The following is a 20,404-nucleotide window of genomic DNA, read 5'->3' on the forward strand; positions in this document are numbered from 1 at the left end:
CTGTCTGTCTGTATGCATCAGGTGTGCCTCCCCTGCCCCCACGGCATGATCAGCCCTGCTCAGCCCCACACTCCCGGCTACTCTGCCCTCCAGAAGGAGGTCTGCCCACACTCCCTTTTTCTCTCAATTACTCCTCAAAATCCGCTCTTTTATTTCTGTGGGAACTGGGCTGCACTTCTCCAAACGGATGAGCCGAGGCACAGAGCGGGACAGACAATACAGTATTAGCGAGAAACTGCTGCGGGTCGCGGAAATGAAGAGCACAACAGAGAGGGCACCTCATCAATGTGTCTATCAGTATCTGAAGGGAGGGTGTCAAGAGCATGGAGCCAGGCTCTTCTCGGTGATGGCAGCTGTAGTGGGTTTCTGTGGCTGGGTTTTAGGGGGCGGGAGGGCTACAGGGGTGACTTCCATTAGAAGCTGCTAGAAGCTTCCCCTGTCTGGTGGAGCCAATGCCTGGAGCCAGGACGGACTCCCTGCCTCTGGCCAAGGCCAAGTCAATCAGGAGTAATACTAACACCTCTGTGATAACATATTTAAGAACAGAAGTTTGTGGCACAGAAGGAATTCCAGCCAGGAAAGAGCGGAGTGAGAACATGGGAACAACAAGGTAAACACCAAGGTCAGTGCACAAGGAGGGGCAGGAGGTACTCCAGGCGCTGCAGCTGAGGCCCCTGCAGACCATGGAGGACCATCGGGATGCAGTGACCCACCTGCAGCCCATGGAAAAGCCCATGCTGGAGCAGGTGGATGCATGGAGGCTGTGACCCTGTGGGAGGCCCAAGATGGGACAGGGTCCTGCCGGAGACCTGCAGCCCATGGAGAGGGAAGCCCACGCTGGAGCAGGTTTTTCCCGGGTAGGACTTGGGGCCCCTGTGGGGGACCCACGCCGGTACAGCTCATTTGTGAAGGACTGCACCTCATGGAGGAGTGACCCACAGGACAGCAGTTTGGGAAGAACTGCTGCCCGAGGGATGGACTCACGCCAGAGAGGTCCATCAAAGACTATCTCCCGTGGGAGGGACCCCACGGGAGCAGGTAAAGGACTCCTTTCTCTGAGCAGCGGCAGAAACAACAACTGACTGTAACTCCCATTCCCCGTCCCCCTGCACCGCTGAGGGGGGAGGAGGGAGAATATGGAAGGAAGAAGGGGTGGGGGGAAGGTGTTTTTAAGATTGTTTTATTTCGCACTCTTTGGATCTTATCCTGTTAGCGATAAATTTAAGCAATATCCCCACTTCGAGTCTGTTTTGCCTGTGAAGGTAATCAGCTGTTATCCAACTCATGAATCTTTAGCTGGTTTTTTCCCTCTCCTCTGTCCAGTTGCATAGGGAGAGTGACAGAGTGGCTTTAGTGGGTACCTGATATCCGGCCAGGGTCAACCCACTACACCAACCAATAGAATAAGAGGCAACGCGTAGCAATTGACGCACACGAAGTTCCACCTGAACGTGAGGAAGAACTTCTTTACTGTGTGAGTGACTCCGCACTGGAACAGACTGCCCGGGGAGGCTGTGAAGTCTCCCCCACTGGAGATATTCAAGAACCGTCTGGACGCAACCCTGTGCAATGTGCTCTAGGACGGCCCTCCTTGACCGAGGAAATTGCATCAGACGACCCATTCTGTGAGATACGGAGGAGATGCCGAGCAAGCTCCCGCTTCCAGCGGGATATCCAGCTGCTCTCCCGGCCCGGGGCCGCGCAGAGGGACGGCTGCTCTGGACGCGCCGGCGCAGGCGGGCGGGCGTCCGGGGCGGGGGAAGCATTCCCAATCCCTTTTCCCTCCCGCTCCCCGCGCATGTGCGGTTGCCAGGGCGGCCGTCTCCGGTGAAGGTTTAAAATCTGCGGGACATGCGCAGTGCCCGTTCTGGCCCGGGCGAGGGGGACACGCCACATTGGAACGGCGAGGGGAGCGCTCCGGGCAGCGCCGGGTACAGTTCGCGCTGCCTCCGCTTCCTCTCGAGCCGCGCTCGCCTCGCCCGGCTCTGCCTCCAGCCGCTCTCCCTCCTCCCTCCCCGCGACACATGCGGCCGCTGCCGGCCCGCGCCTAGCGCCGCTGCCGGGCCGAGCGAGCGAGCGGGGGAGCGGGCGGCGAGCGGGCGGCGGCGCAGCGCTCTGGCTGGGCGGTGAGGGGCGGCGGCGGCGGGCGGGCGTGGATGGATCCCCGCGTGGCCTGGATCCAGCCCGAGCAGAAAGGACCCGCGAATGCGCTGTGGATGCAGATCTGGGAGACCTCGCAGGGCGTGGGGAGCCGGGGCGGCGCCAGCTTCCCGCACTACCTCTGCCTCAACTCCCCGGCGCTGGACTCCGCCGCCTCTCCGCCCCGCGGGCACGGCTGCGTGCGGCTCGGGGCGCCCGGCGACTGCTGCTCCTCGTCGTCGCCGCCTTCGCCCTCGCCTTCCCCGCCGGCCCTGCTGACCGGACTGGTGCCCGCTGCCCCCGCCGGCCCCGCGGCGGTGAACGGTGGCGGCGGCGAGGGAGGGCGGCGGCTGCAGAAGTCGCCGTCCGTGTCTTCCTCGTCCTCCTGCTCGTCGGTGGAGTCCGGCACCGAGAGCCCCGGCTTCTCCTCCTCGGGATCGTGCGGCGGAGGCGGCGGCTCCTCCTCTTCCTCCTGCGGCCCCCGGGCGGTGGCTCCTCCCGGGCTGCTGGGCAGCGGGGCCGGACCCGGGGAGTTTTTTAACTTCCACGAGAACAAAGTGAACGCTGTGAACGGGCACCACCAGCCGCCGCACCCGGCGCGCAGCCCCCACCCGCAGCCGGCGTCTCCCCAGCAGCACCAGTACCACCCGGGCCGCAGGAAACGGGAGAATAAAGCCAGCACCTATGGGATGAATTACCTGCTCTCGGGCAGCCGCGGCGTCGCCGTCAACAACTCCCCCCACCAGCAGCGGCAGCCACCTCAGCCGGCGCTACAAAGCCCCGGCACTCCTTGGAAGACCAGGAAGTACAGTCCCGGCGTGCAGGGGTGAGCAGCCGTGGCCCCTGGGGCTGCTGCAGCCCCAGAGGGAAGGGGGGCCTCGGCCACCTCTCCTGGGGCGCCTCCGAGCGCTCGGGGGCGTTGGGTTGGGGTCGCACGAACTCCTCTGGAGCCGGCCGCCGCAGCGAGGCCGAGGGTAGGAGGCGGTGGGGCACAAACCCATGCTCTTTTATAAATCACCGTGCTCTTTTATAAATCACCTCGCTCTATGCCGGCTGGGTGGCTCCTGGACGAAGTAGCGATTCAGACAGGACCAGGACAGCCATGGATACAGGGGGTTAGGCCTTGCCTTGTAGTAGGTTGAGAGGTAAAATTGCCAGGCCACTATCAGAGGTCACCTACAATAAATAAAGCAAGGATGGGTGAGGGATGCTTGTCAAAGCTCCCAGGGGCCAATCCAGATTGTAAGGGGAAAGTGGAAGGCTTCAGTTCGGTGGAAATCAAAGAAAACCTTTGTACTCATTTTTAAATGCCTCTGCTTAGGCTGTAGCAAGCTGGTTAGCTCGAGGAGTGTTAGGAACATCACTTGACAGAGAAGTGCTGAGTTCTGTCTGAAATAAGCATGAAAGTCGTTGTGGTCTTAAAACATTTCTCTCAAGTGTGTTCTAGTGCTAGCGTGGGTTGAGCCAGCCAGTATCTGAACTGAAATCTTGTCTTTCGAAAGAGAACACTTTTATGAAGTTTACCCTATCCTGTGGCCACACCTTTCTCATATAAATAGGTGGGTAGTAAGGCCGAGTATTCAGCTTGATCTGATTGGCATGGAGAAGGGACTAAACTTGAACAAAGCCCCTCTGGGATGCTCAGTGTGATTGCTGTATTTCACCTGTCAAATTTCATTCAGTCAAGGCGAAATGTTGCTTTCTAACATTAGGGTTATTTTATTCTTGGAAAAAGTGCTAGCTGCCTTGACTGGCCATAGCAGATTTCTGATGTCACTTCAAAAGTAGTTTCTTGCAACTCCTAAAATCCAAGACCCTTGGATACCTGTGGAGTAAAGGCACTGCATATTTGTAGAGGGGAAATAGCTAAAGATAACAGGATGCCCTTTGAGAACTGGGGATTTTTAAGTGAGAGATTTAACTGAAGAACAGTGTCTTCCTTTTCTCTTTTGTGTGCTACTATCAGGTGTTGAGTACACTAAAGTTATTCTGAAGTTTTAAAAGATATTTTTAAAGTTCTGTTTTTGCGAACCAAGGCCTCTCCTGGGAAGGACAAGACTTGTGACTACTGCTTTTTAATTCCAGACTGACACTGCAAATTCAAATTACTTCCAGGAAACTAGAATTGGAATCTTTAAGAGGGTTCTTGTGCTAGGAGCTCTGGGCCCTATACTGTATATTTAGATGTATGTCTAAAATTCCAATAGTATCTTAAAAATAGTGTGAATTTTTTGTTTTATTTTCAAAGAGATGCAGTAGAGCTCTGAGTTAACTTTTTAATTTGTCTATGTAAGACAAGTCAATGTCAGTGAGGCAGATCTCCAGGCAGGCAGAGGAGGGAGCTGCCTAAGGTCACCCAGCAGATCTATGGTAAAGCTGGGAATCAAATCCAGGCATTGCAGGTTCTGTCCTGTAGTTGTTAGGCAGCACCACCTATGCCAATCACATGGATTTACATTTAATCTTTTGCCCTTTTGTTTTCTGTTAGCTTTCCTTTAATATTGGTTATGCCACTCTTCAAGTATAACTTTATAGAGAATCCATACATGAGAAAAATGTTTAGCCGAGATCCAGTTGCACTGTTCAGTTCTGTAAACACAGGTAGTTCTTTTGCTAATATGTTAATGACAAGTCTTGCTAAAAAGCTGTGAAAGTGGAAGGTGTGTTTCCTGATCTTCTGTCAAGGATCTGTTACTACAGTGGGACCTGACTGTAGGAGTGGGGTATCAGTAACCTACAGCATATGTGATCCTGTAGTTCCAGAGCTTTCCTTAAAGTAGCAGGGAGCTAGTGCTGAAAGAGAGCATCAGTGTTGAAACCATAGACCTAATATGAGAAGCAGTTTCTGCCTTAGAGTTCTGTTACCCAAGGTGAATCTTGGACAAGTGTGTATTGTAGAACAATTTTCTGTTTGATGCTAGTAATTTTTTATGAATTACTTGTATGATTTAAATAAGAATACTGTCACTGATAGGGTGGATTTAGGTATCTATCTTCTGTAGTAAGTCATGACTACTGGTGAGTTTAACGTAATTTTCCTAAATCCTGGCTGGTGTAGGCGCTGTAAATAAAAATTACAGTGAAAAGGCCGGAGCGGGAACAGAACCCTACAGGACTTTCTTGTGGGTCCTTTATGTTCCTGTTTAGTTGGCTGCTGTCCTTGGAACTGTCAGCTTGGTCCTGAAGCATCACTTCGATATCTCATGACCTATTGACAGAACATCTTCAGTGGTGCCAAACTGGTGTATTCAACTGTTGACAAATGTGATCCTTAAAATCTTCAGTTGCAATCTGGTTTGGGTATCAATTATAGGAAGAAGGACTTGATCATAGATGCTATTATGCTTGCACTATGCATGAATGGTAGAGCTTATTCTGCTGTTAATATTGCTATCAAAAGAATGTTTTTCTGCAACATGCTGAAATTTCCAAGTAATATACAGTAGCTCTCAGTGTTACTGTGTTGTCTTTTGGTGACAGACTAAGAAGAGTAATCTCTGTTTGCCCTCTCCCAGACTGCAGCAGTACTTTTGATGAATTGTGTGCGTGCTTTGAAACAGTACTGTGCTCTCTCTGCTTTTGCATTCAGAGCTGGAGATGGTCTGTAGCAGTGCAAGCCATCGTAGTTTTTTTTCAAGTTGCTTATAGTCAGTGGCTTTGTGATGGTAGGTGTGGTGATGTTTAGGAACTTAGTATGCTATAAAGTCTGTGTTTTGCTCTGTTTTTATACAGCATTCCTTTTCTTCCAGTGGACTCATGCTTTCAGCACTTTTTGACAGCAGCATGGCAATCTTTGAGAAGGAAATTTTCTTATAAAACACAAGTGTGAGTAGCTGTGCTTGATTAGACTTCATCCTAAAGCTATACTTTTGGATACCCTAGATTGTTCTGTGTCATGCTTTTACAGAATTTTGGAAGGTAAGGTGTGAGGAGATTGAAGCACTGGAATAAATATGGCTTCAACAGAGTAATTAATACAGCAAAAGTGCAAATTCCTATATACCTGGGTTTAGTTTAGGACTACAGATGACAAAATGATGGTTTTCAGATGCAAGGCAGAGAAGTTTTCTTTAATATTATGAGGTTAGTTCCTACTGTTGTGACTGATGTTCAGAACTACATGTCATTTCTTGGTACTGTGAAATATTCTCTTGTGTGGTTTAAAACTACACTTAGCATCTTAGGGTCTGAATTCTTTGTTCAGCAAATACCTCCTGTTTCTGTAAAGACAGTATCTTAAATATAAGCATCCAGAGAGTTTAAAGGTGCTCAAATTTTATTTCATAATATAGCATCAAGCTATTCTAAACTTTTTACTAAGGACTCATAGGTCCCACATTTGAACACAGAGCTAATAAGAGTGCTTTCTCTTAAGATGTAGCGAATAGCTTATGAATCGTATAAAATCATATCAGATTTAATTGTTTCGTTCCTTAATATGAATTTAATGAATTAAGTAAAGAATTAAAGCATTTTTAACAATATGAGGCTGTTCTGCTTAATGCTTTCAACTAAATGTTCAGACTAATTGTAGATGTTGAATGAGATTAGCAGTGAAATACCTGGCATATCTGTTTGGCACATTACAGTGCTGTGCAGAAACAACAGAACTGGCTTGTTGAGGATTAGTTTGGATACCAGAACTGTTATGATACGTTGGAATGGTGCTCTGCCTGGACTAATTAGTGTTGCATAGTGTCTGATGACTTACTGGATTCGTTTTTCCCCCCATGTAGCTGGTTGTCTTTAATCATCTCTTGATAATGACACAGAAATTCTGCTGTAGAGCACAAGAGTGCAAAGACCTCTGCATTTCCTTAGGCTGAAGGAGGATTCAGGCCAGCATTCCCTGATGACCACAGCAGGTACCTGGGGAGAGTTCTCATAAGCAAGGTAAGCTTATGACAATGCTTCCCCAGAAGACTTGCTTTAGTGTTCACCAGTTTGCAGCTGAATGGTACTGTGTAAAAAAAAAGTGATCTCTAGAGGTGTAGTGGTGCTACTATATGCTAAGTCTGTATTAGGTTTTCTTTATTTCTTCACCTGTATGAAGTGTTTCTAATTCCTATCTTACAGGGTTTTTTGCTTTTTGATATATTGCTGAACTTTGACCAAGATAAATTTAATTATGGGCTTGTGGAATGCACTGTTAGAAATGCATAGCCTTCAGGACCTTGCATAGCTTCAGTTGCGTGTTTGTCAACTCTTGCGTCTTATTATGCTGCTGTCAGAGCTGTCAGATGTAAACAAATGGGTAGGGATGCCACATTGTTAGCCCCTTTTGCAAATTTTGTTTTCTCGTACTTTGAGCTGGAAGAATGTAGACTTTGGAAACACTATGATGCCTTTAGTGTCTGCACTGGAGTGTCCAGCTTTTGTAAAGGCTTTAAGGGTTTCTCAAGGGTGGTTATTCTTAACTTGTCCCCATAGTTAACAGTGCTGTCTTGCTCCAACACCTTCTGATACAGAATCAACACAGTAGGCTATGCTTCATCCACACTACTGTTAAATCTATGGTGTCTGCTATCTCCAGTGTTAGGTGGGTACCTGGAGTGGAGGCATTAATGTAGGAGGCAGGTAGTGCTGGCACTGTACACTCAATTCTTGTTTTGTTTGACTACAAGATCAGGGCAGAACTAGGCAGTATATACTGTAGTATGCAAGGAGGAGCGTGGGAGTAGTTGGTTGTTAGTCACAGTAAATTTCTGGAGGGAGCAGCGGGATGTAGCTGAATGGATTGTTTTCATGCCTAAAGGCTGGTACAGAGCAAAGTTCAAGGGTAGTTGCTGGATGAATATCAAAAGAACAGAACATCTGTTATTTCTGTGGTCAAGTAAGTTGACTAGAGTAGGTAAAGCCCAAAGTTTCCTTGTAAAATGGATACCTAGCGTAGAGTTAGAGACTGATGCTTTTGGCAGTGGAATGAAAGGACTGTTTTGGCAGCAGTAGACCTGAGAGTCGGTAGAAGTACTAGAGGTCAGAAGGGCTGAGCTACAGTGGTAAAACATGAGAAGGCTTTGCATGACAGGTGCTCACATCTGTGTATAAAGGAGAATGGGACATGTTTGGATCAGTTTCATCCTGGCATCAGCTTCATGATGTTTTTGCCAGTTGTTAGGCTTTGGCAGTAGAGATAATTGGCGTTAAGAACATCAACAGCTGTACGGGGTGAGACCATTAGAGGACAGTGCCAAATATTGGTAGAGGAATAAATCAACATGAGCCTGTGGTGATATTTCCTGGAAGCATCTCTTAGCTTTAAATGATGTATGGTTCTTGGACTACCTGGGCTACAGGCAGTGCATTGTTACTTAACTGTGGATTTTGTGTGTGAATGTCTTGAGCTTGTAGATCATCTGGGATCAGAAGTGACCTTTGAGTAGATGTTCCTTAGTTAAGCTATGTATTATGTAAGGATCCTTTTTTTTTTTTTCCTGAGGCTGTCACTAGGATTGTGGTTGCTGCCAGTCACAGCTCTGTGCATCACTGAGGCAGTCCATGAGTGTTCTTTGCAGCTGACTTGAAAAAGGAGTGGGAAAAGTTGAATCACATGACGGTTGTCTTGTTTTCTACTCTGTTTAATCATTTCTTCTGTTGAAACCATTTTCTGCTTCTGGATGTTGGTCCCCTCTGTATGCTTTGCAATTCTGGTGTATCTTTGGGACTTGCATGAACCAGACCTGTGTGTGATAGTGTCATGGTATTCCTGCATGTTGGGCTATCTTGTTCTATCTTGTTACCATGTTTTCTGATTACTAATGTGAGACTTGCATGTTGTTTTTGTGCTTTGAGGCTTCACTGGTGATCTTCCTTTAATATGGAAACTGAGAGATACAGCTGTTTGTTTTCTGTTTAAAACAATTCTTTATCAAGTCTTCACCCTCATATCAGCTTAGTTTCTTCATAAGCCTGCACAAGTGCATGTGGGGCCATTGTCAAATGCTATTTGGGAATCCAAGTAGATAACAGACTTGCCTTTGTGGTTCACTGATTCTTCAAGTAGCTCTTATGTTTTGTTAGATTTTTTTTTTTTTGGTGACACTACTACCATTTATGATAGCTATGTTAGCATCTTGACACAGTCATAACTATTTGTGTTGCATTGATTCTACTTTTGGCTACTTTGACTATTTTGAATGTCAAAACTAATGCTTTTAAATTAAAAAAAAGGTAACTACTTAGTGTTATTCTGATACACTCACTCGATACTGCATTTGTAACTTGGTGAATACCAAATTATCAGGAATAGATTTTTCTATGGAGTATTTTCTACTAAAAAGTTGGCTTGTGATAAGTTTTCCCTATGTAGTTATGGATCAGGGAAACCTCTGAAGGATTAAAAAAACAAAAAGAAAAAAGTACTAGCTTCTCTGAATGTCATACATTGGGATCACTTGACTTTCTCTGTACTGATCACTTAATTCACTTAACAGAAGCAGGTTTGGGGGCTCTTGAACTAGTTTAGCCTTTCTCAAGCATAGCTTTGCATCTCATTAAGTTGTTCCTCATAATCGTTTTTAATATCCTTAATCTTCCAATCCTCTTTTCCTCTTTGTACATGACTTCAGGGTTTCTGAAGACATCTTCTGATGGAATCCTGTGACAAGGTGGTAGAAACTCTTTTTTCCCCTAAAACCTGATTAGTGATGCATGTTTCTGCTAAACAACCAGTGTGATCTCTTTCATAGTCACTGAAACACCTTATTCTTTTGGTTACGATTCTTAACTTAAGGAGAGCTTCCTCTTTTATATGGTGAACTCAGCAGTACTGAAATCCAGAAAAGGCTTTTCTGGCTTTTGTTGCCTTGCAGAGATGCTGACTTTGAATGTGCAGGGTTTGCTGCTAGTGGTGCTTTGATGGATGCATCTTGAATTAGATTCTGCTCCTTGGGATTATGTCAAGAGTTGCTTCTCTTAAACATTTCAGTGACTAACCTGGTGTAATGCATACCTGATCTACATGGGCATAATTAGTCTCTCATCACTAATGTGTTTCTTCTCTTGTGTTTCGTCTGACTTGTCTGGGATGTTAATCACTTGGGCATTTGGAAAAGAATGGTATTAAGGCAGGACTTTTGGGGTTTAGCTGTTCTATTTATTGGCATAGAAAGCTTGCTGATTCAGTTCCAAGGTTTAACATATGATGTTCTCCTTCACTGGTACAACAAAATAATTGTGGTATTTTCTTGGTGGTGTGGTGAAGTCCAGCAGTCCAAGTCAGGAGTAATGTACTTCAGAAGCTTACATAGTGGGTCTGTTTTGCCATGTATTAAATTGGAGATGTGCATCTGCTTATTTTTTGTATTTTTTTATAATGCAGCTTTTTCAGAGGACATCTAGCCATTAATAAGGTAATTGGTTGAGTTATATTGGTTTGACGTAGTTTGCAAAAATACATTAGTTTTTGATTCTTTTTCAAAATGCAAACAAATTCTGTTACTTAAGTCTGGAAATCTGCAGTATAAATCAGTCCAACAAGCTTAGTTTCTTGAGCACATCAACTGTTAAAGTGTTCCTAAGAGGTAAAATCTAATTGGCAAGAAATTTGGTATGAAATTAGGACAGGCTTTGACTTGAAAGACTGTGGGGCAAAGGGAAAGCTTAGAGGGGAAATAAGAACAATATGATCTCTTGTGGAAAAGGTACAGTATATTTTATAAACTACTCTTTGTTCTGTGGATGAGAATGAAAGTACTTTTTTCTTCCATTCTCTCCTTAGTAGTTAACTTACAAAGTAAGCTTGATTCTTATTTGAGTGTGGTGTTTAGGGTACTTGTCTGTAAAACATTTCATAGCTCTGATTTGTAAGTTCTATATAGTTGAGATTTCTTTTTTTTATTCTGCCAGTCTTGGTAGTTTTCTACTTTCCATACAATTACAGTGTCAAAGATAATTGCTGCCTGAATTACTTAGTAATATGAGACTGATTTGCTGCAGCAGTAGAGTCTGAATGTAACACTGTTTTCATAGTTTCACTTATCTGTAGTCTTAGAACATTGCATACGGTATAGAGTACTGCTGCCCGAGCCTTACTGGTATTGAGGAGGACTAGTATACAAAGGTAAAGGCATCTGATGGATGTTGTGAGTGTAGTGGGAAGAGAAGAATTTTAAGTTCATCTCCTCTTCATGGTCATTGTTCTATTTTTGCGACTTTTGCAGATGTCCTAATCTCAGATCATACTGGAAAAGTCTGTGTCTCAGAATATACCATTTCTTTCACTCATATATATATATATATATATGTATATTTTCTTCTTTATTTCACTGAACAGTGTTCTTTAGACTGTAAGACTGATTTCAACTACTGAATGCATTTTGATTGTTGTAGTGTGAGATTTCACCTGCATTTCCATGATAATGCAATTGTGCTTTGCTCTAGTTGTAGGTGGTGTAGTTCAGCAGATTTCCAAAATACGTGCAGTGACTGCCTTTCAGTGTTTAATCTCAAGACAGCAAAGTCCTCACATGTGTTTTGGAGTTTGTGCTTAATTGAAGGAACGTATTCTATGTCTTGTAACCTTTATTTCAACAAAGATTCTGTTGAAATACTGCTTATACCTCCCCATTTCTTTACCTCCCTTTCCTACACACCTGTAGTGTTACACCCACGTGCTTTAACTGTGTCATCTTTTCTTTCCTTTTATAACGATTCTTTGATAATGTGTTAGACTCTGGTTAGAAAAATACTCATTGTAGTAAGTAGATGATATGTTTATATGGAACAACTAATTATTTTTATTAAGGGTGCAGTCATGTTTCTGTCTGTTCCTTTAGAATAAATTCATGTGCTTAATAGCATAGACGTGCTGAAAAGAAGGAGGCTGCTTACTTGAGGGAGTAAGCTACTCTGTAGCTTTTCATTCACCTTCTGGTTTGCTGATGCTGTTTGAGAATTTCATTTCAGTGCAATGAAGCTAGCCCTTGAAGTAATAAGTCAATATTATGTATAATAATAGTTCTAGATGCAGTACATGAATGAAGTACCTGCTCTCCTTTGTTAGATACCTGCCTTTAAGGAAAAACATTATGAAAGTCTGAGAATGTCACCTGAGTTTTATTTTAACCTGGAGAGTAGAAGTGTGTCTGCCTTTCCTAAACCAGTAAAAGGGATAATTTTTTGATAAACAGAAGACGTTATTTCTGTTGTGTAGCTCAACCTGCAAGCAGCAGATGCTTGCTGTGCTTAGCAGTAATAGCATCGGTGAAGGGTGGGTTCCTCCAGGCTGTTAAAATTAGCAAGCTGAATAGTGTAGCAAGTACAAGTATCCTCTCTTCTTCATCCCTGTGTTCTAATCTTTTCCATCTTGCATTAAAAGTACAGTTACAGCTCATCAACAAATTTCTTTCCCAGTGTTTCTATAAATATAGTAAAACTGCCTTGTGAGATAGTTGATTAAAAGGCCTACATTTGCTAGAAGAGTAATCCAATAGGCATCTTAAAATGTTATAGAAGATAGTTAGGTGCGAGGATGCTGTTGGGAGTCCAAATTCTTTAAGAAGCCAGAAGAAAATTGAGCAAATTGACTAGCTATATGTTGAAGGAAGTGCTATTAAAAAAGAAAGAGTTAGGATGTTACTTGTATCTGCATGTACATCATGTGCTGCAAATGGAAATTGTGTTCCTAATCACAGTCCTGACTTAAGAGGAGCTTATGAAAATCATAGAGGCTCCATGGACAAAATACCTAAGTAAAAGCTATCCCTGTGTTGGTTGGCTGAATGTCCCATTGTTACTTGTTTTTTCAGGCAGCACATTATTCCTTCAGCTAGTAGAGAAGTTACTCCAGGATTAGCATACAGGAGCAGCATACAGGATCTTGTTTTATGTGTATCAGAGCTGCTTTTTTTGTGACTGTGTTCCAATAACCTTGTTTGAGCAAAGATGTTTAGAAAAATGTAAACTATTGTAACATTAAATTTTCAAAAAGCATCTCAGTTTTGAGAAGCTTCTTCAGGTGGAAGCCAAAAGGCTAAAATGCTAAAGTGGTTGTGCTGTCATATGCTGACTGTGAGGATAGCACTGATTCTTATCCAGAAGGACATAGACCAGGAAGATGTTCTCTAAGAAGCAGAAATTGTTGAATTAAGGAAAACTGACTGGAAAGAGCAAACAAAATAGAAGTCTGTTAAGATAGAGGGTTTGAGAGCTGGTTTACTAAGTGCATTAAAACCTGAAAACCTTGCACATCGAAAGCAAGAAACTTTGCCAGAGTCACTAGGGCTCGTAGAGAGACATGAAAGGGCACCTGAGGAAAGTCAGATCATATAGTAAGAATTAAAGTGAACTAATTGCATTGCCTTCTGTCAGAGAAGGACTTAAGATTGACTTCTCATGAGAACTTTCTTTGACTCTGGGCAGCTGTCATTTTAAATTTCAGTAAGAGTATTTAAATCCAATTAGAAGAATGATACCTGTTGTACAGCCATGTCTTGTGGTATATGCCAAATAATTCCAGAGGAATTAGCCATGAGTATAGTTGGAACTCTAAATGATTTTTGATTATCAAGCCTTTTGCTGTTGTTCCACGCAAACTGAATCATTAAACAAAGTACTGTCTTGCCAGTGCAAAGTGGAAAATATGAAGCTGACTTTATAGTACAAGGTAGATCAGGGAAGGAAATGTAGACTAGTGATGGGTGATATTCTTCTTTTGTGATATGATTAAGAATTGTGACAGTGTTAATCATCTGAACAGAAGCCCAGTGGGGCATTGAAGTGAGAGTGCTTATGTGTTGGCTATTTTTCTGAGCTCACTGACACACTAGGAACTGCTTTTGAAAGGCTGTGCTGTGTATGGTAGAGGTTGCAGTGCATAGGGGAACTCAGATCCCTTTTATTCTCCTCCTCTAATACAGGATGGCTACTATAAATGTATTTTTTTTCCAGAAATGTCTCCTGTAGTGGTTGGATGGTGCTGATACTGTAACAAAACAACTTGCTTGCATGAGCAAACATAAAGAAAGGGTCTAGTGCATGTTTTGATAAAGGTAGTTGTGTCTCATAGGTCTCGTTTTCTGGAAGGATTAATTGTTAATCTATATTCCTGTATTCAGTCTGATAACACAGAACTGCTGGATTTTTTTTTTTTCAGAAGAATGTTTCTGAGATTCTTTTTTGAAGACTTTCTAAAAACTGAACAGTTACAGATTTGCTGGGCTTATGGGTTAGCTGCTTAGAAATAACCAAAGGAAAGAATAAATTATTTACTTTATAATAAGGGAAGATTACCAGTAGAATTACTCAAGAGGCTGTTGCTCCATATATTTATAACTACTTGGAGGGAAGAAATGAATGAGAAAAGGATAGAAGAGGTAATAGAAAGCTAGAGCTGACTGCAGATGGTTGCAGTGGGATTCATTGTTCATTAGATTATAAAATTACTGGTAAAGTTGAATTTCAGTAAATACAGAATCGTGACTGAAGAAAAATAATTGAGGCTGAATATACTCAGTGGATGGGCTTTATATTGATAGTTTTGTTCAGAAAACACTTTAAAGCTCCTTCATAATGATTTCTTTTAAAGAGCAGCTGTATACTCAAGTAGCAGCAGCAATCTTGGCAAATGTGGAGACAATAAAATGTGTGTGTTGGACTGAAGGGCGGAATTCCGTGTTGACTCTGTGTGTGTTTCTGCCACCTATCAGAAAATGTGGTGCAAACTGATAACAAGCTGAAGAAGGTTAGCAGTGATCAAACTTTGGACTTGCCTTTGTGTAAAGAGAGAGAAATCAATGAGGATTGATAGCTTGGAAAACTGCTGGTGGGTAGAGACAAGTGGATATGAATTGAGAACCTGCGAAGTGTTACGTTTTGAGATGAACTGCCAGTAATAACTCTTTTTGCCCCAAGAAAAAGAGCGTCAGATAAAATCATTACCAGGCAACAGTTTAAAACAAAGTTCTCTTTACTCTGATGCATACTTAAATTCTCATGGAATGCCATTGTGACAAAAGCATAAATGGACTGAAAGACCTGGGAAAAGTCCTTTGAGCTAATATGCATCATGATTGGGATCCACCGCAAAAGTATGCCAAAGGAAATTACTGGAGGCTTGGAAGGATGGCTGCCCCTTTGTCTTTCCTGCTTTTCCTTGCTTTCACCCTGTATCTACTTACTGCAGATTTTTATAGGCAGGAGAATAGAAAGTCTTCAGTTTGGCCCCACTGCTGTTAGGTGTATTGCAAGTATTCTTTGGTCTTGTTGTCTTGCAAAGGAAAATAGCATACTTTCTATAAACAAAACAGGGTCATATTAGTTTGCGTTTTCTTTCTTGAAAGTTTTGGAATCAAGTAGATTCATCAACAGATTGAAATGTTAGTTAAGTCTGCAGTGTACTTAAATGTTCATTTAGGGATCCAGGCTCAGTTTAAGATCAGAGAAAGGGCAAACAGTAATTCTAAATATGTATGCTTTTTGGAAGTGTCTTTGTGCTTTGCTGCTAAAATCTCTGTGTATTGAAAGGAATTCTGACACTTAAAAATTGGGCATATCTGTTGGAGATTATCTGTTAGAGGGGGAAATACCTATTAAAATGAGTTGCAGAAGTCTCAGGTGAAGAGTTATGAGTTTTTCTGGAGTTGTATTAAATTTTACTTTTGAAAGGCTAAGTACATTAACTATAGACTGATTTTTGGTTTTAGGACAGTATTTGGATTTCACTGTATTGTTGACTAGATATGTTTCTTGAATTAGAGAGAAATCTTAAAAATACGTCAACATCAAAAGATGTCTTTGTAAAATGTCACAGTGGTAGTTATTTGCATTTTTTTTGTTTGGCATAGCTTGATGCTTTTCCACTGAAAAAAGCAAACATGGCATTCACCTTGTGAAATTGAGTGCTGCCACTCAAATTTGGCAGCAAGTGTTCTATAAAACTGGGAGATGGGAAACAAAAGGGCTTAATAGGTGTATAAGGTTCTAGTATCAGAACTCTTCATGTAACACTGGTATCCAAATACTTTACACTTGAGAACATATTTAACACTTCTTACTCTGCATTCAGTGGAAAGGTCACTTCCTATGTGAATGAATGGCTAATAAAGGGCTTGAGTGTCAAGGGAATCCCCATTTGTCAAAGTGGACATGTTCATATCAAGAAATATTCAAATGTCCTTTTTATTGCCCTTCACAGAAATGCATCAATGCCAGTGGCCTGTTTGCAAGTCTATGTAAGCTACCACATACACAGAAGTAAGAACTGCTGGAAGAATAAACCTACTTGAAGATTTTAGTTGTTCTGGTGCCATTTCACATTTGTGTCATTATGTAGTTTTTAAGATTCAACTTTGTTTTTTAAAGAAAATAAACATAGAGAAACAGGAATTGAATTTGGCTTCCAATGTTGGCCCAGTAAGAAATTTAGTAAATGTCTACTAGAGTTAGCGTTCTGAGTCTTTTGGTTAAAGAATGATATTGAATAAAGCCTGTGGCCTGTTTCTGATAAAATTTATTGTAATAGTTAAATTGTCATTATAACTGATCCTACTTTCTCCATTAGACTACACGAAGAAATAATTGACTTCTATGACTTCATGTCCCCTCGTCCTGAAGAAGCAGCTATGAGAAGAGAAGTGGTAAAAAGAATAGAAACAGTCATCAAAGATCTCTGGCCTACAGCTGATGTGAGTGTAATTTAAGTTGTGATTTGCTTCTCTAGTAAATTGTAGAGCTTGATTCACTTAACCTTGCTCTTATATTCTGTGTTTTAGAAATTGACAGATAATACTTCAAACTTAAGGCAATTGACTTCATATCGCAGCTCTTGCAGTATTTGGCAGTTCATTTTGAAAAGTGGGGGAGACTTCAAACCTAGATGTCAGGTTAATGAATGTTACTGATTATTTTTTCATTTTGAGAACTGGGAATGTGAAGAGCTGTCCACTTTAAGTAGTGCATTTCTTAATGTAATAAAGCAGTAGGACAAGAGGGCAGTCTTAATCTATGCCAGGGGAGGTTTAGGTTAGACATTAGAAAGAAATTCTATACAGAGAGAGTGATCAGACATTGGAATGGGCTGCCCAGGGAGGTGGTGGAGTCCCTGGAGGTATTTAAGAAGAGACTGGATGTGACACTTAGTGCCATGATCTAGTTGTCAGAGTGGTGCTGGGTCATGAGTTGGACTTGATCTCAGAGGTCTTTTCCAATCTGGTTGATTCTGTGATTCTGTAAATTGATTGTCTTATAACTTAATTTTGGATGTTTAAGTGAGACTGACTACCTATGTGTCCATTGCTGTAAGGAGTCCTGACTGTGGATATTTGTAAATAATAATGTTTTACAAAAGAGCAGTGAAACGCAAATTTTTTTTTTTTGTACTCTTCATGAATTTGACATTCAGGGGCTTACTTTAGCCCTACTTTAATGGGAAAATTGCACTCCCTGAGATACTTTGCAACCAATGTTCATGTATTTTCAAACACTTTGTTACCCAATGAGTAAGTTTGCTCATACAAAAAGAATGTCTCATCCAAAAAGAACTGTATCTCTAGCATCACCCTTATGATTACCAGATAGTAGCACTGTCATTTGTAAGCAGAAAAATGCTTCAGATCAATGTTATTTCATATCCTCCTGTGGCAAAGAGTGAGGCCTCTGGCCACAGCACTGAGCTAAAGATACTGTAAAGCTCATCTGCTTCATCCTTACCCGTGTTTTTCCTTCATAGTAAAGACTTTTCTGCCTTGTGGAAATAGATAGAAACACTAAAATGACTCAGTGTTGCCCAGCCTTTTCATAGGAAGAAAGAAGTGAACTTATAAATTGTGCTCTGCTCTATCAGAGGGTGAAGAAGGTCTCAATTCTTTAGATTGGAAGCATACTAAAAGTATTTGATGTGGACTGTGAATTTATCTCCAGCATGCCTGCTTTTCCACGCAAAGACACCTGCTGCTACTTCATAGTCATCCTTAACAGTAAAATCTGGAGTATTTCTCTTTATCTGAATTGTATGTTTAGATGCATTTGCTGTTTTTTAAACCTAAAAATTTGGAAAATTTATTCCCTTAAACTCTTCCAATTTCAGTAAAGCTGTTCTGTGAGGAAAAAAGGAAGCGGGAAGGAAGGAAAGTGATAAAAGCTGTCAAACTGGAAATAAATACTGATAAGCATTTGTTTAAATCTGTGCTCCGTTAGCAGGATTGGTATTTATTTCATGTTTAAAAAGTGCCCAATTTCCTCTGAAGTTGCATGTGTAAGAAAAAGTGTATTTGTACATGCTTAATATAGTGTATAATACTTTAAGGATATAGACTATATCCTTGACTATATCCTTAACAAGTCGAGAAAAACATTGTCTTCTGAAAGTAAAATTAAGTGATCATAGTTACAAGATATTTCCTTGGTATGGTTTTTTTTTTCAGGTCCAGATATTTGGCAGCTTTAGTACAGGGCTTTATCTTCCAACTAGGTAAGTAATAGTTTACTTTTACATAAAGTTTTCCTTTTAGAGAAATGGTAAATTTCAAAGAGGAGTTTAGACTGGGATGTGTAAACCCATCAAACTTTCAGTCAAACTTTTGTCTAGTGTTTAATGTGACAAAGGGAAAAGCTTTTGAACTTCAAGATTTGCAATAAGTTTTTTATGTATCATCATACTGCTCTATTGACCCTTTTAAACATACAGTGGAAATGAATGTTTATTGTTTACTGTGTAAACATTGTTTTGTTAAATAAGATGAATTACTGAGAGTGTGTCACTTATCACAGAGTTACTTTGTAAAGTTGAAAGAGTCATCACTGTGGTGTATTCTCATTGGTTTGGAGAGCAAAATGTCTTACTTAATTTGTTTTATATCACTTAATGGTTCAATTGATGGATGTGGAAAACCTGTGTAGCTCTGTGTAGAAGACTGTTGTCTTTACATTGATTAAATTTTCAGTAGGAAAGCACTGGAAATTTCATTTCTATGAATAGCAATCACTGATAAAAATGGTTTGAACTATTAACGTGCTTGTCAACATGGGTATATAGATGAGGGATAGAACTGGGCTGTGGAAGTCAGAGGGGAGGGAGCAGGAAAGGTAAAAGGGAGAGGAGTTCAAAGAACTCATCAGAGAAGTGGAGGCAGGAAAGTAGAATGTTGCTTTGGGTCCTAGAGCACAGTAGACTCTCTTGCTTAACAATCCTAAAATGAGTTAATTGGGAACCTAGATTAAAAGTTGCACAGTGATCACCCTGTAGGACTTGTGATGTGTAGAATGCCAATTTGATCATATTTTTTGGTGACATATTATGCTTTAGACTTAATGGATTTCATACTGTGTTCTTTTTGTCTAGTGATATTGATCTGGTTGTTTTTGGGAAATGGGAACGGCCTCCTTTACAGCTGCTGGAGCAAGCACTAAGAAAACACAATGTGGCTGAACCATATTCCATTAAAGTACTTGATAAAGCTACGGTAAGTAATAGTCTTTGGAATACTGAACTAAAAAACTTTCAGACCCTTTAAGATGTTGGTGGTAAATATGTGCTTTTAATTCATGAAGCAAATTATATTGCTTTAAACTCTCTGAGCAAGATTTCAGTAGAATCTGTACGTACTTAGCAATAACATGTTTTTTACACGGACAGTGGTAATTCTGTGTACTGTGTTTGCTGGAAGGCCATATCTTGTGCTTATGTTGTCAATAGGGATCTGAAAGGCAGTATTTGCAAAATATCCAGTAAAATAAATTTACTCTTAGCATAATGTTTTTCCACTGACCTTTGAGGGGAATTGGTTTAACCAGGGACCACTAACTAGAGCTGTCTATCTTGGAAGACAATTTTCAGATTGTCTTGTTTCTAATGGCATAGTGAAATGTTCCAAACCTAATATTTGTTTTTCCCTTCCAAAATATGCTACTTGTGAGCCTTATTTAATTTGTGAAACTGAGTGTTATCTCTTGCATCTATCTTGTAAGCCTAACAAATCACATTGAATATGTTAAAAACTCAATGTATGAGAATTTTATGTTACTGAGCAGGTGATGTTTTCCCAGGGGACTAGGATGAGTATTCGAAACTTCTGTTAACAAGCTGCTATGTTTTGTGGTCTCCAAAACAGGCTAACTCTTTTAGGTCCAGAATATTCTTGTGGCTTCTGTTGGAGTAGCAGCACATAACAGTAGCTCTGGTAGTCTTTGGTTTGCTTGAGAACAAATGGGATTTTCAGAATCTGTGTTTCCAGTTAGTGATGGAAAATGGCAGTAGACTAGGCTTACACTTCTACTAGCGTTTCTTATTTTATTCCTTCTGCTATTGGTATAAGATGATGCTATACGT

At 41.6% G+C, this 20,404-nt stretch overlaps 1 protein-coding gene across 6 annotated transcripts in view; it reads left to right on the forward strand.

The window, feature by feature from the left end:
• The first annotated feature begins 1,828 nt into the window (after positions 1–1,828).
• TENT4A (terminal nucleotidyltransferase 4A) overlaps positions 1,829–20,404 on the forward strand; it is a 60,141-nt gene continuing 41,565 nt past the window's right edge. For 5 of the 6 annotated variants that reach the window (XM_027680942.1, XM_027680951.1, XM_027680969.1 and 2 more), the window contains exons 1-4: positions 1,829–2,965; positions 16,640–16,763; positions 18,501–18,547; positions 19,418–19,538. In XM_027680942.1, the coding sequence (XP_027536743.1) occupies positions 2,157–2,965; positions 16,640–16,763; positions 18,501–18,547; positions 19,418–19,538 (1,101 nt within the window). In that variant the 5' untranslated portion in view covers positions 1,829–2,156. The remainder of the gene's footprint in view (positions 2,966–16,639; positions 16,764–18,500; positions 18,548–19,417; positions 19,539–20,404) is intronic. The other variant, XM_027680960.1, reaches the window with a different exon arrangement.

Source organism: Neopelma chrysocephalum, unplaced genomic scaffold (assembly GCF_003984885.1).
Source record: "Neopelma chrysocephalum unplaced genomic scaffold, ASM398488v2 Primary Assembly neopelma1_22b, whole genome shotgun sequence".
NCBI classification, from domain to species: Eukaryota; Metazoa; Chordata; class Aves; order Passeriformes; family Pipridae; genus Neopelma; species Neopelma chrysocephalum.